The following is a 14,052-nucleotide window of genomic DNA, read 5'->3' as shown; positions in this document are numbered from 1 at the left end:
AATGCTTCAGAGGTGAACAGTCTGGTCCATCTGACACAAATAATAGATGTGTTTCTCCAACTGCCTGCTCACATAACTGAAGCTGCTGTCTGACCCATGACTAGGCTTGTTTACCATAGCAGCGGTTGCCATTATGGTTAGTGGAAATTTCCATGTGTTGCTGCGCAGTTACTGCCACGTTTTCATTGTCATGCGTCCAGTATAGCAATAAACAGAAACATCTGTCAAGCAAAGAGCTCAACCTTTGTTCCAGAAATATTTAATTGCTTTTACTCAGAATGCAACAAGTAAGCCCAGGAATTCAGTAGCTCATTAAAAGTTAAGAGAAAATAAAATATCTTGCCCAAAAATACTTTGCTTTTTTTTTTTTTTTTTGCTAGCTATAGAAGTATCCTTAGCAAAGACTGGCAGCAATAAGCCCAATTAGCACAGCTGTAAAGATCTTGTTTTTTAAAAAAACATTTATGAGCAACAAGTGGCTGTTTGTTATGTGAAAATCTTTACTGTTGCAAAAAGATGCTATATTTTTAATATAGTTAGTGAGACCCAGATGTTATCTTACAAATTCTTTCAGTTCACTGGATTATCTGAAGTAACATTGCATATTCCTTCAGTTCAGCAAGAAGGAAATGGGAATGATATTTTAGAATTCCACTTCTGGAATCAAGGTCATTGATGAGAGCCATATAGTAATGTCTGTTGAATTCTGAAATTTGTGAGAAGGTCTGTACCCAAGTGGGTACAATCAGATGTCCTGCATTCAAATATAGTATGTATGCCAGAAGCTTATATGCACCTGACTATAATGGAAAAGGCATTTTATATACCCATGCTATGATAGTGACCATTGTGTATAACCAATTTGACTATTGTCAATGCATTTGTAGACCGAACACAAACATAGATATGATATCTGCTATATTATTTTCCTTGTTAATGAATCAGCTGATAATTGTTCAGTTAAGCCAGAATCAAATCAGAATGACATGCCTCTGGAAGGTCACACGTAAGGGGCAATGGAGATGACCATCCTGTTGTTTGAAAAAATGTACAAGTTTTAGTTTTAAAGCAATTAGATTGATACCTTATGGCAACAAATTCTAAAAGATTTGTCTGTGAGGGTGTGCTGATTTGCCAAATCATTCTTTAAGCAACAAGCCAGAGATACTAACCTCCAAAATGATTTCAGCCTGGCTCTACCTTACTTTATCCCAGTGAGACTAAAAAAAAAAAAAAAAGTATAGCACCTGCCCATTATTTAATATTGTTTCCAAAAATATTGGAAGAGCTTTTACTTTGGCCCTCTATAATGCCCTTCCATCTGCTGCTTTAGAGGGCAGGTTTTGCAACATTCCAAAAGAACAGCATATCTGCCCATGTGGTGAGGGAGAAATCAAACTGGGTCATGTACTGCTGTGCTGTCTCTTTTATAGAGATATTTGAGCTACATATATTTCCTCAATTACATCATGATATTTAGGCAGGCCTATCTCAACCTCCTTTTAGCTGATCAGGAGGTGGAGAACTCAGGTAATGTAGCCAACTTCTGTATACTGGCTATGATGGAACATAAATGATTGCTTCAAGAGAGGTACATCTGTGTATTGTTTTAGGTTAATATAATTTTATATGTGTTCTGAGATACTGATTAAGTTGTATCATGTTGGTATCAACTCTTAATGACGACCACACAGACTTTCTCCAGGATGATCTGCCCAACCTAGCCCTTCAGGTCTTCCAAGAGTACACCCATTGCCATTGTAATCAGGTCTATCCACCTTGCTGGTTGTCCTCTTCTCTTCTCACATTTCCCAGAATAGGTTCCTCCAGAGAGCTATGTCTGTGTCCAAAATATGATAAATTGAGCTATATCATTTGTGCCTCAAAAGAAAATTCTGGATTGATTTGTTCTATGGTCCATTTGTTTGTTTTCTTGGCTATCCATGGAACTCTCAGAAGTCTCCTCCGACACCAAAGTTCATTTTAATGCAAAATAAATGAATATTGATCTGTTCATAAAAGCCCAGCTACAGTGGCTGGTTTAAAAGTTGGGAACCTAGGCAGAAGGACTGTGTTGGGACTCGCAGTGAAATAATGGAAATAGGCACTGTCAGTCTTGCTTTTTTAATCTGCAAATTTAACAAAAGCCCACAAAAGTAAAGAAGCATCCCGTTTCCACATACACACCCCTTCATGTTTAGCTGGAAAGCCCTTAGGATACTGGATCTCTCCCAGCAATCTGCAAAATAACCTTTAGTCACTGGAACGCTACAGAAGAAATTGGAACTCTTTCTTGACCAGACATTTTTGGTTAATGTCATGTTAAGAAGCTTAACCCGAGGCAGCCAATTCCACTTTCGTTCCACTCTCTGAGCGAAGCAGCAGCAAAATGCCATTCCGAGGAATTTGCCTTCTAGTGTGCCTCCTCTGCGTGGCACAAATAACAGCTCAACAAAACACCAGACCCAAGAAAAAGCCAGAAGTCAGAAAAGGTAAGGAGCCAAGAAGATCGACTTCCAAGTCTCCATTTCAGAGTGATCTTTCCATTTTGCAAAATTTGGTTTAAAGGGGGAAAATTGTTCTATTATTGTTCTATGTATTGCAGCCAATATCGATTAAAACTACAGCTGATTGTTTGACCAAGTCACAATATACTGAACTTTGATTATTGAATAAATTTTAAAAAATGACTTTTTGTTTCTGCTTGAAAATGAATGGAATCCATAAATCGATCAGATTCTTCTATGCTTCTGTGTGTATGTGTGTATGTATGTGTGTGTGTGTGTCTAACACAACCAGGCCAAGAATTATTTAATGTATCTGATGTAGCAAAAGAGTAGGGTTTGATTCTGCAGTGTTTGTGCCTGGGGAATAGCACATACCACAAACCTTTTGTTTACAGTCTGATAATCTTGTGCTTTAATGCAGGCAGAGAGAGAATTGGATTAGACTGCAATCCTATAAAAGTGTGCAATAAATAAACATTATTCTTACAGTATATTACCTACAGATAAAACATGTTAGACTCAGTGGGACTTATTTCTCTGTAGGAGATCCTTTATTGAAACTGTTGGGTAATATTTCATATATATAGCCTATATAGATATGAGATTGTTATATTGCTTTATTTTTCTTTTCTCTTTGTTATTTTATTTTTTTTTCTATTTGTTCTGTTTTATTAAATAAAAAAGCTAAAAAAAAACATAAGGAGATGTAAACCAGAATGTGTTCTAATTTTTAATGTTTAGGGTATTCCAAAAATGCTCTCAGTAAATACAAAATACACTTTTTTCCTTGTGTCTCAAATGAGGCCAGCTAATGTCTCTTTTTCTCCTCATAACCTGGATATGTTGTACCATGATGCCAGGAGTTTGGATGTTGCCTGGAGAACTTTGTTCCTTGGGTGACTAAAATATATTTATTATTGATTTGAGGGAACTCAAATTCTTGGGACCATAGTCTGGATATGAACTTGGTTGAATACTTCCTAATGGGCTAAATGTGATTCCCAAATCCTTCTTTTCAAACAAGCCTCTACATAAGATAGTTCAAAACTTTTGCTCAACAGAGAATTCAAGTGTGCTCCAAACTGGTATAACCACATCCACAGCTAACATGCTAAACACTTTTGGCAATATTCATTGGAGGTGAAACCTTAGTAATAGAACTCAGTTAAACTGTCTTTAAGTAAGGAACATGCAACATATTTGCTCCCGGGAATTAAGCCAGTGTCAGTAATGCAGTCTTTTTTGTTCAGCATGGAAAATCCACCACCCTTCCCTTGCTGTTACATCTCTGCTGAAGCCAGCTGTGGAAGCTGAAAGAAAGAAATCATTTTCCATGTTCTGATTATCATCTCCTTTAAGTGCTAGCTTTTTATGCCCAGGAAGAGACTCTCTTCCAGAGAAGGATGGTTTTCTTTGGAGGATGGATTTTGACTTCCTAATCTAGTGCTGGGTTTTCTAGTGGTCTCCCCAAGAGACAAAGAGGGGACTAGAAGCGCACTTGCATCTCTCTCTGCAAAGGGAGGGGAGAGGGTGTTTTTAAACATTCACATACTTCAAATCTTTCAAATGAGGGCAGCAAGTCAATCGTTTGTAGTACGTTCAAAGCGAGGAGAGGGAGGACTGCTGAGCTGAGATTTGTCACCTGCATGTTGGGTTGGCTGATCTGAGCAGCGATTGGCTGCAGGTACCCTCCACAAGGGACCGGTCTCCAGGCTATGGGCATGCTTTTCTCAGCTACAGATGGTGTAGGGCAGAGTTTCCCAAACTGTGAGGTGTGCCTTCCTTAGGGAGGCGCAGACAAAGTCCAGGGGAGGGGTGAAGAACCTTTTAGTACGTTATTACAATAAGTCCACCTTTCCCAAAGTTTCATTGCATTGTTTTCATTTGGGTTCATTTTGGTGTTTGGATTTTTAGGGGAGGTGTGTACATGAAGATTACACTAAAGGAAGGTGTGATGGCAAAAGGTTTAGGAACCCCCAGTGTAGGAAAAACGCAGGTCGCCTTTGAAGTGTGTTGCAGATGATTTGAGGACGGAATGGATAGGGGCAGAGCAGGGCTTCTTTGGTTTTGTGTATCCTGCACTTCAAAAGGCCCAAAAGCCAAGCTACTGTGTTAGGTGATTGAGCCACTGAAGTTTGGTGATGAGGTTGGATGAGCCTCCAGGGCATCAGAAATGGATTCCAGGGCTGTAGTTTGCTTATTCTATTAATAGGCCTGTATTTGCTTAACCAGCAATGGCAATGCAAGACGCTGGGGAGAAGAGGGGGGTTCACAGGAGAGTTGGTGTGTACACATGCAGGAGTACACTGAACTACAGACCTGTGGAGGAGATGTCCACAGTGAATCCTGTCTTGACCAATCAATAGTTAGCAATTACATTAATTAAATTAAAATACTAGAATAGTTCTACATACCTAGGGGCAAGGAGAGCACAGTTTGAAACAAGGTTGATATTGTGATAAATATAACTAACTGAGCCCATTAAATTTAGTTCGACCAATGCCTAAAAACACTGATATCCTTCTCATTTGCTTTCTTTTTAATTTGTAAAGCACTTTCAATTCTCATAGTGAAAACTGAGCCTCAAACACAACATGGGTCAGAAATGAGCTGAGCATATGATAATACTAAGCAAAGTGGCCAGATCTGAGGATATTTACTGTATTTCAAAACTGCCCTTTATATGTTCTGTCTCAAAAGTCACTATTCAGCAAGCCCAAAATGGAGGATGCCTAGGAAAATTCCAGATCACTGTGGTGGGCAAGGCTTTGATATATGGTTGTTGACCTTCCACCAGAACCAATTAACTTACTATGGTTTTCATTCTGTTTACAGAGTCTAAAGGTTAATTAGAAGCTGAAGTTTCCTGGAAGTCTGGTTAATTAGAGGCTACTGACTTCCCTCTGTCTCATTGTGAGATTGTGAGTTAAGTAACAGTAAACCCCAGTTTAGCTATTGTGCATCAGTAGATTAGATGTAATTTGAAACCCAAGGGAGTCACATTGTGATTTAAAACTTGTGGTAACCAGAAGTAAAGTACATGTAAACAAGCTTTGATTTACCCAAGAATCTTGAGTTTTTATTGTCTGCAGAGTTATATAGTGCCATAAATGGAAGGAAGAAAATTACATCATTGTACATGTGCATAATATACACTACAACCAAATGGGAGTGGTCATATGAGAAATATAAAATTTTGATAAAATAAAGCTACAAAGGGTAGAGAACATATATAAGGAACTAGGACTGCCTTTTTTTCCCAGCTCATTCTTTTAAAAAACAATCTGCAACAAAGGGAGGGATTGTTTTGTTTTTTTGTTTCTGAGGTATGGAAACATTTTCACTTGATAACTTTATAAAACATACAATAGTTTACAGATTTAGGATAAGTACACAAACTTTCTTTTTTTCCTTTTCATTTGAGGTTACATCACCAATGGAGGAGGTTTTCATTCTATTCATCAGTTTGAATGCGCAGTTATTAGATGCAGACAGATGTTATCATTTATCTCATTCTTCACTTAACAGATGTTGTAAGCCTCAGAATGATTGAAGACATTAAAGAGCAACTAGAGAATCTTTCCCAGGAGGTGGCCTTACTAAAGGAAAAGCAAGCACTTCAAACAGGTATACAATCCAACAGTCATCACTTTCTCAGACCACAAAATTGGCTTGGTTTATAGAACAAAAGTAGTCAAGAAAATAATATTTTGTTCCAGGAGCCCCCAGATTTTTGGACCAGTGGGCATATCTGCCATATTGAGTGTATGTCATGGATGCTTTCTCAAAATGGCTGTTGTAGTATTTGGGGCTAGTCAGAAAAAATATATATATTTCTCAGTAGAAGAGAGATTAAAAAAAAAGTATTCGCTCAAAACTTCAGCATACATCAGAGATAGTCTGTTGAAACACTCTTTTCAACCCATAGTTTTCAGCTTCAGCACCCATTTCACATAAGATAAACTAGGAGGTTCAGAGACAAATAATTTGGCAAAGAAACTGAGTGAAACCAAAAAGAGGGATCATAGTGACAAATATCAAATTACCCCAATTTTTTTCTTCCCCAAAAAAGGCATATGGATGATAATAGACAAACTCACACCAGATGAAAATACTCAGAGCAAACAAAAAAGTACATTGAACAAGCAAACTTCAAGTACATGCCCTACCTTAACATACACACACCATAGCTAAATATTCACTTTCCCTCTGCACCACAATCCCCATTGCTTGTGCACAAGGATGGTGTGTGAGATTTCTAGGAAATCCACAATCTGTTGATATGGATTCAGAACTTGATACTCAGAACCCTCCCTGTCCTTGATTACTTAGATAGTCTTCTGGTCTCAGTTATGGGCTGTAAGTCACTTCACTGTCAATCATAAAAACTCTCAATAAGCAAGAGACTTGGGGTCAAAAGCCAAAGTTTCTGAGACCTTACTCACATAGTATTAATTAATTATTCAAAGCAATGGAAAAGAGAGCATGAATCAGGGTTCTGCTGGGCAGAAAGGCAGGCAGTAAAAAAATCAGCAAATCACCATCCACAGAAATGGCTCAGGAGAGAGATCTCCTAGAGCACTTCTTTACTGGAGAGATGCCATCACCATCTAGCTGACAGGCAGAGGGATAATGTTCTTGGCGAAACATTAAATGGCAAACATTAGATGGCCAAACTATCTGGGGGAGGGGAGGGCAAACATTTCATCTATTCCTCTCCTTGTGCCAGTTACTTCGGACTCCTTGCAAGCAAAATTACTGCTAGCAACTACAGTCAAAGTTTGCCCATGTGTGTGTGTCAGACTTTCCCTGAGAAAACTGTGGGCCATGCCATTTCTCATTATGTAGAGTTCCTTCAATTCTTTGCTTCTTGACTAGCAGCAGGAAGATGGTTTTGCATGTCTACAGTTGCTGTTGTGGGGAAAATAGGCAGGAGTATGTTTTGCCAATTGTCAAGGCAGTGATCAGGTGCCCAGGCAATTCATTCTTTTAGTTCTTTTAGATCCAGAGACAATGAACACACCAGTAGGTAAGGAGATTTTAAGCTTTATGGTTAAGTCTAGCAAACAGGAATACAAGAGCGTAAGATAGAATTAAACAGAAATACATAAGCATAGTATAAAAGCATAACATACCAAGCAAGGTGATAAACTTCTTCCCCCACTGTTGGGAGCTACCTTAAGGAGACAGTGGAGAGACCCCAAAAATAACTTAAATAACGCAGCACCTAATCCCAAGACCTGTGTCCATGCTCCAACTTCCAGGGGTAATGCCAGGGCTTTTTATTAAAGTCTGGCACTGCAAACCCATGACTCTGTTTTGGAGTCAGGGGGTATGAAAGTGACCTTGACTAGGTGTGATACCTGCTCCAAAGCCTGAGAACTGCATAGATAAGCTAGTGCAGTGTTGTCCAAACTTGGCCACTTTAAGATGAGTGGATTTCAACTCCCAGAATTCCCCAGCCAGCATGCTGGCTGGGGAATTCTGGGAGTTGAAGTCCACTCATCTTAAAGTGGCCAAGTTTGGACAAGACTGAGCTAGTGCTTAATTTAAACAATCCTGAGGGTTTTCCTCCCCCCTCCCCAATTCTAAGTAAAAGAGAAAAACAAGCTAGCTAAGTATTATTATAATTCAAAGTGAGCTTTCTTAACACGTGCAGGAGAAATCAAACTAGGTAGCCTAAACTCCTTGAAATAACAATGGTCTTCTGCATTGCCACTACAGAATATTAGGTATGTTCACCACCCTGAGTTATATATAAAAAAGATGGGATAAAAATCTAATATTAATATTAATAATAATTTAGCACAGACACTTCTCATTATAGCATTCCTTTTCTGATAATACCTTGTCTCTCCCTTCTTTTTTTGCTTGTCTTTTATTAGTTTGTCTGAAAGGCACCAAAATCAACCTAAAATGTTTCCTGGCTTTTTCCCATCCCAAGACCTATCATGAGGCCAGCGAAGACTGCATTTCCCAGGGTGGCACCCTCAGTACCCCACAGACGGGGGACGAAAATGATGCTCTCTATGACTATGTGAGGAAGACCCTGGGGACTGAGGTGGAAGTCTGGCTTGGCATCAATGACCTGGCAGTGGAAGGCAAATGGGTGGACATGACAAGCAACGGCATTGGCTATAAGAATTGGGAAACGGAGATCACCACCCAGCCTGATGGAGGGAAGCAAGAAAACTGTGCTGCATTGTCTGCAGTAGCTGTGGGAAAGTGGTTTGACAAGAGGTGCAGAGACCAGCTGCTCTATGTGTGCCAGTTCCTGATTGTTTAATAGAGAGGTGCCTCTTGGGGAAGGTTGGATCAATACATTCCATTGATCCCTGGAACTGAGCTTTGTGTGTGTGCCTGTGTGTGTGTTTGCTTATACATAGATATATAGATATTTATGATGAGACACATACATATGTACACACACTTAGCAGAAAAAAGTTATGGCAATGGATTAGAATGAATTAGATCTATGCTGCACTTTAATTGGCTGAAAGCTACATCCTACTCATTAGAAGCAACATTATACTTACTTAGGTAAAAGTCATAAGTACCTTTATTTTTACACTCAAAATTTTTTACAAAGGCTTTACTATTTGGGAACATTCAAACTCTGACAAAGTAATATGGTCTTTCAATTTATTGTTGCATGCAATTTTCCTGCAATCCTCTTTCTCCCCCTGCTAATTGCACCAAATTAAACTGGCTTTTGCTGAATTGCCCTTATCCGTTGGACTAAAAAGCTGGAAGTGTTTTTAGCATCCCTGCTTTCATTTCACCACTGAACTCAGAATTAAGCAGAGCTGCATCAATTTATCCTATGTGAGCAATGCTAGTAGAAAGAGAAGAAGCAAGGAAGGCGCTAACAAGGTTTTATGTGTTGTACTAAAATATATATTTTTAAACTGCTTAACTGATGGGAAGACCTCTGTATCTCTTCTATAATTTCCTTCTGGGCACGTCTAGATAAAAACATTAGGTACAAAAGAAGAAAAAGTAAAGTAGGGGAGGAACTGATCAACTGCTAGAAAAAGTTGTACCAATGCCTTGGAAAGGAGAGTGGAAGATTTCAGAAGGTTGTTACAGCACCAGCCTTCTCCCAAGTAACATAGCCATGAAGGAGGGGAAAAAAATTCTATTTCTTCAAGGGCTCCCACAGAAACATTAGCGAATCAGTCATTAGCTTGATTCTGGGCGTGGGTCTTTATAATTGCATTTGCTTATTTGTATGTAGGATTCATTTCCATTCCCAAAGGAGAGCATTTTTCCTGCATTCAAAAACATGTGATTGAGTTTCCCCATTTACCTGAAGAGAGAAGATGTCTATGGCAAAGGCTCGGTGTTTGAAAATACCTCTAGTGTTTTCTGGATGAGTATGTTGATTTCCAAACCAAGGGAGCATGGGAAAGAAATTATGTCAGAGAATTGGGACTTGGGCTGTCAGTGCAGTAGCTTTCTGAAGATGGAACAGAATGGGACCAAAATTGGAAGGGGAGAGGAGTCGTGAAAAGAGAGACTGTGCTTGACAACTGGCCAGACTGGGCTGGGAGCTGCTAGCGCATCCCTGAAGAGAGGCAGTTGGGCAGCTCCTCTCTTCCTCCTCAGGTGATCCAGAGCAGAGCAGATGCAGCTCACACTCCGCTTTCCAACGCCCACAGCACACAACACATGACCAAGCTGGTAAAGGGTGTAGAAAGAACGGCAGACAGCCTGCTCTGCACGCTTTCCCTACCTTGCTTATCTAAGAAGATGTCCAGGTTTCCTTACAGCAGGATGGAGCAGCATCTGAACGATCTTGGTGCCCTTCGCCATGACATCCCCTTTTCACAGCTAGGCACCATCCTGATACTCTTCCCCTGGCTTTCTCAGCTCTCTGTTTCCCCCGCCCATCCCGTGGTGCCACTCCTCTCCTCTGCTTGTGTGCAGCCACTGCTCTGCTGCTCAAGCCTGTTCCCTTGGCTGCCCATCTGCCTGTTTGCCCATTAATCACCCCTTTGCCAACTCTGCCCCCCCTCCAGGTTCCAGCCCTCTTTTTCCCTTCCTGTCTTCTCAATGGAGCATCCAGCCCTCTGCTCCCCCCACCCCATCTATAATAATTCTTGTTATTCTGATGGGACAATCCTGGGGGATTCCACTTCAGCTTTAAAATGCCAAATGTCACAATGAAACAGCACAATTGCTCCATTCAGGCTTTGAAATAACGATGAGATAGTTTTAACTGGGAAGGGCAGGGCTGTAAACATAAGCCTCGCCCTCTAGGTCCCCACATACATGCATTCTGTATTTTCCTGCATTCAGGATAAAAGGCTAGGAGACAAACAGTAGTATGTTATTGGGGATGCCAATCATGAGGGGGCTTGTATGTATGTTCAGGTGAAAGCACTTGGGAGCCTTCCAGCTTTCCATGACAAATACACAGAGGTTTGGCCTGGAGCCTTTGCATGTCACTATGCATGCTCTTCTCACTGTATGTCCATAGATGTTAATTCAAATGCCTGAGTAAATCTATGCAGAAAGAGTTGTATCACATTGCCTGTCATGTTTGAAAAGAAAGGACTGCTGACTATAGAAAGCTCACTGAGGGCTGAAACTGGTGGTGGGGTGAACCAGAACCAGGATTGCAAAATTGTATAATGCTCTGTATTAGATGGTACCTCCCGCGAAATAAAGCTGAGTGTTGCATGAAATTAAACCAGCCCAACCTGTGTGACATCTCTGCACAAATGTGATGCTTACAGCCCATTGCTCCCATTAAAACCAGTGCATCAAATTAACTATGATCTAAATTCAGGCCCCATTAATGCCAGTAGGGTTTAGATCCACATCCTGGAACTCAGAGATGGATCATGCAATTAAGGTATGCCAATGTGGATACCTGGGTTTCATTTGTATAGCTTGATTTGTTCATTATTATTATTATTATTATTATTATTATTATTATTATTTGTCTGCGCTCAGTCATTGCTGACCCTGCAGTGACTGCTTGGACGAGTCCTTGCAGTTTTCAAGGCAATTGTTTTTCAGAAGTGGTTTTGCCAGAGCCTCCTTCCTAGAGCAGAGCCCAGCTGGTGAGCACAGGAGGCGGGGTTTCCGTTGCTTCACGCCCTTTTCGGGTGTGCGCGGTTTTTCGCGCTTACCGGCAACTGCTCCCAACTCCTTTTTGCAAGACGCCGCCAGCATTTTTCCTCCCACCGGAGTGAGAGTACCCATTTGTCTACTCACGTGAGTTTTCAAACTGTTGGGTTGACAGGAACTGGGGAGGAAACAGGAGCTCACCCTGTTTAACGCGAAGGCTGGACTCGAACCGCTGAAGCGTCGACCATTTCTGGCCGGCAACTTTCAGCATCATTAAGCCGCTTTACAAAACCAAGAACACTTTAGCAAAGGCAAGATTTTTCCAATGTAGGAGTTTTGTACATATATCATAGAATCTCTTGTTTCAAAGATTTTTTATAAGCTCCTACCCATTCATCTATCATTTGATATTTGTGGTTCTATGTGAGTTATGTAATTTGGCATCCACCAACTCTCTATATATCAGAGCAATGACAACAACTATGGGAGAAAATTGAAATAATTGTAGAATTGTGCACGCAAGACACGAAGTATATGAATTCCCATCTGAGCAATTATCAGAGGTACTTCCAGTCAGCAATTTACAGCAAGCAAGTGGTTTCAATATGTCTGTAAAACACTGTTTTTAAAATACTGGGCAGGGGGGATGTGACTATCAATTTCTTTGATGCAAAAACTCAAGGCTAGATTTTGAATAAACTTATTCAAAACTTTGCTATATTTCTTATTTTGTCATCTTTTTAATTCATGTGGTGAACTACTGAGATTGTAAAATGCCCACATAAGAACATGAATTGACCACGTGGCAGGAGCATCTCTGTTTGTATTATATGTTATTGGGAGGCCTAAGAGAAAGAGCATTTCGTATCCATCTGCTTGCTTTTCATGATGGAACTCTCAGTATTTCTGATTGAGCCAAACATCTTAGACAGCCCTTGATCCCCCCTAGTTGTGTTATTCAGAGCATCTTCCTACGTTTAAGAAGTTTCTGCCTCTACCTCTGCAAGCAATACAGGAGAAGAAAGGACCATGGAAGAGAAGATGTGATGACAGAAAGATAGAAGCTAGTGGCTTTTTCTGAGGGATTTCTGGGCCCTGTCCAGAACTCTGTGGTATTCCTTTCATCTCAAGAACTCTGGCTCAGTTTGAGAGTTGAGATGGCACTTTTCCGAAACAAATGGATTCCAGCTGTTCAGCACTGGCCTTGGCCACTATTTTAAAGCATTCAAACATCCTACTGTTGAGGCAGATGAGAGACATAACATCTGCATCCCCAACCCCTAGGTGTGAGTTAATGATTATGCAAGCCTTTCCTAAGCTGGTGTCCTTCAGATGTATTATGAGTACAAACTGTAGAATTCCTAGTTAGCATGGCCAGTGACCATGATGACTGGGAATCTGAAAATTCTGGGAGCTGTAGATCAAGCATTTCAGGAGGTTGTCAGGGTGGGAAATACTACAGGAATTAATTGTTTTTTGAACAGCAACATTTAGGCTCCACATGGGGAAAGTAGAGAATTTAGTAGCATAATTAGCTTCTGTGGAGAGGGGAGATGTGAATGCTCTTCAGAGCCATAATACCTGATCTTGTCTTAAGTTCATCTGGCCTACAGTATATGGCATGGTAAGCAAGGAGACATTGCCCAGAGTTTGTTAAGTGTGACAGCAACATTGCCATTTGATGCCCTCCATTGTATGGCTTTGTAGTACTCCAATATCTGGTGGGTAACAGAGAAATGTTAAGGGCCTGATTACTGCTGCTACTAAAATCACATGAACAAGAAGCAGCAGTAATAAACTGATGTGGAAGACTATTATTTAAGCACACAGTCCCTGCATCTCCCTTCCCCCCAAATTGCAGTTTTAAGAACTTTCATGCCCAGCACTAGTTTGCACCCACTTAACATTTTGAAATTGCTTTGCAGCGGAAAGCAGAAGGGGGCCCTTGAGAAAAATCAAAACATGTCTTAATTAAAATTAAGATCACTGTGTTTTATGCTGTCTTCTGAAGCTGCCTTTGGAAATTTTAGCTGACATAGAATGTCTGTATAGCCAGAGTGATGTTGGGAGTTCACAGTGATGGCCAAGATATTTTGCTGCCAAAGGCAAAAAGACATCGTACCCTCCTTTACTGCATAGACTGATAGCTGATATTTCTTCTACAAGAACAACGCCCGCCACAGAATCTGAGGACAGCAAGGTGGCTTCAGATTAAAGAGACATATAGCCGTGCACTTAAATGTCTTGCCACCACTCTGTCGCTTGAGATTTAAAATGAAATAGCTGTTTCACTTTGTTTAAAAATATGGAGAGTCCTTGGGAAGCATTTCCTTCTGACATAACTGGATCTTTGTTGGCTCTTGTTCTATTTCTCTGCCCAATTCAAATAACTAATTAATGGCTAACAGTTTTGATTCTGTTTTGATCCAGATTATTTAAAGGACATTCTTTTTACCATGGCCCTCTA

General features: G+C 40.4%; 1 protein-coding gene across 1 annotated transcript; it reads left to right on the top strand.

Annotated features, from left to right (window-relative positions):
• Positions 1-2,232: 2,232 nt before the first annotated feature.
• On the top strand, positions 2,233-12,305 carry CLEC3B (C-type lectin domain family 3 member B). The gene is made up of 3 exons (XM_007424997.3): positions 2,233-2,492; positions 6,036-6,134; positions 8,393-12,305. The coding sequence occupies exons 1-3, from the start codon at positions 2,390-2,392 to the stop codon at positions 8,791-8,793; spliced, it is 603 nt and encodes a 200-aa protein (XP_007425059.1). The 5' UTR covers positions 2,233-2,389; the 3' UTR covers positions 8,794-12,305.
• The last annotated feature ends 1,747 nt before the right edge of the window (positions 12,306-14,052 follow it).

The sequence above is a fragment of the Python bivittatus genome, unplaced genomic scaffold (assembly GCF_059951505.1).
Source record: "Python bivittatus isolate LINGU-HERP-01145 unplaced genomic scaffold, Pbiv_v1 ctg000610_np1212, whole genome shotgun sequence".
NCBI classification, from domain to species: domain Eukaryota; kingdom Metazoa; phylum Chordata; class Lepidosauria; order Squamata; family Pythonidae; genus Python; species Python bivittatus.
The sequence above is the reverse complement of the archived record's forward strand: the minus strand, read 5'-3'. Positions and strand labels throughout refer to the sequence as shown.

Excerpts from the sequence above, each read along its gene's own strand:
- CLEC3B (XM_007424997.3), top strand. The coding sequence starts at position 2,390 with ATGCCATTCCGAGGAATTTGCCTTCTAGTGTGCCTCCTCTGCGTGGCA. Across the intron at positions 2,493-6,035 it reads AAAGCCAGAAGTCAGAAAAG|ATGTTGTAAGCCTCAGAATG; the intron begins GTAAGGAGCCAA and ends TTCACTTAACAG. Across the intron at positions 6,135-8,392 it reads AAAGCAAGCACTTCAAACAG|TTTGTCTGAAAGGCACCAAA; the intron begins GTATACAATCCA and ends GTCTTTTATTAG.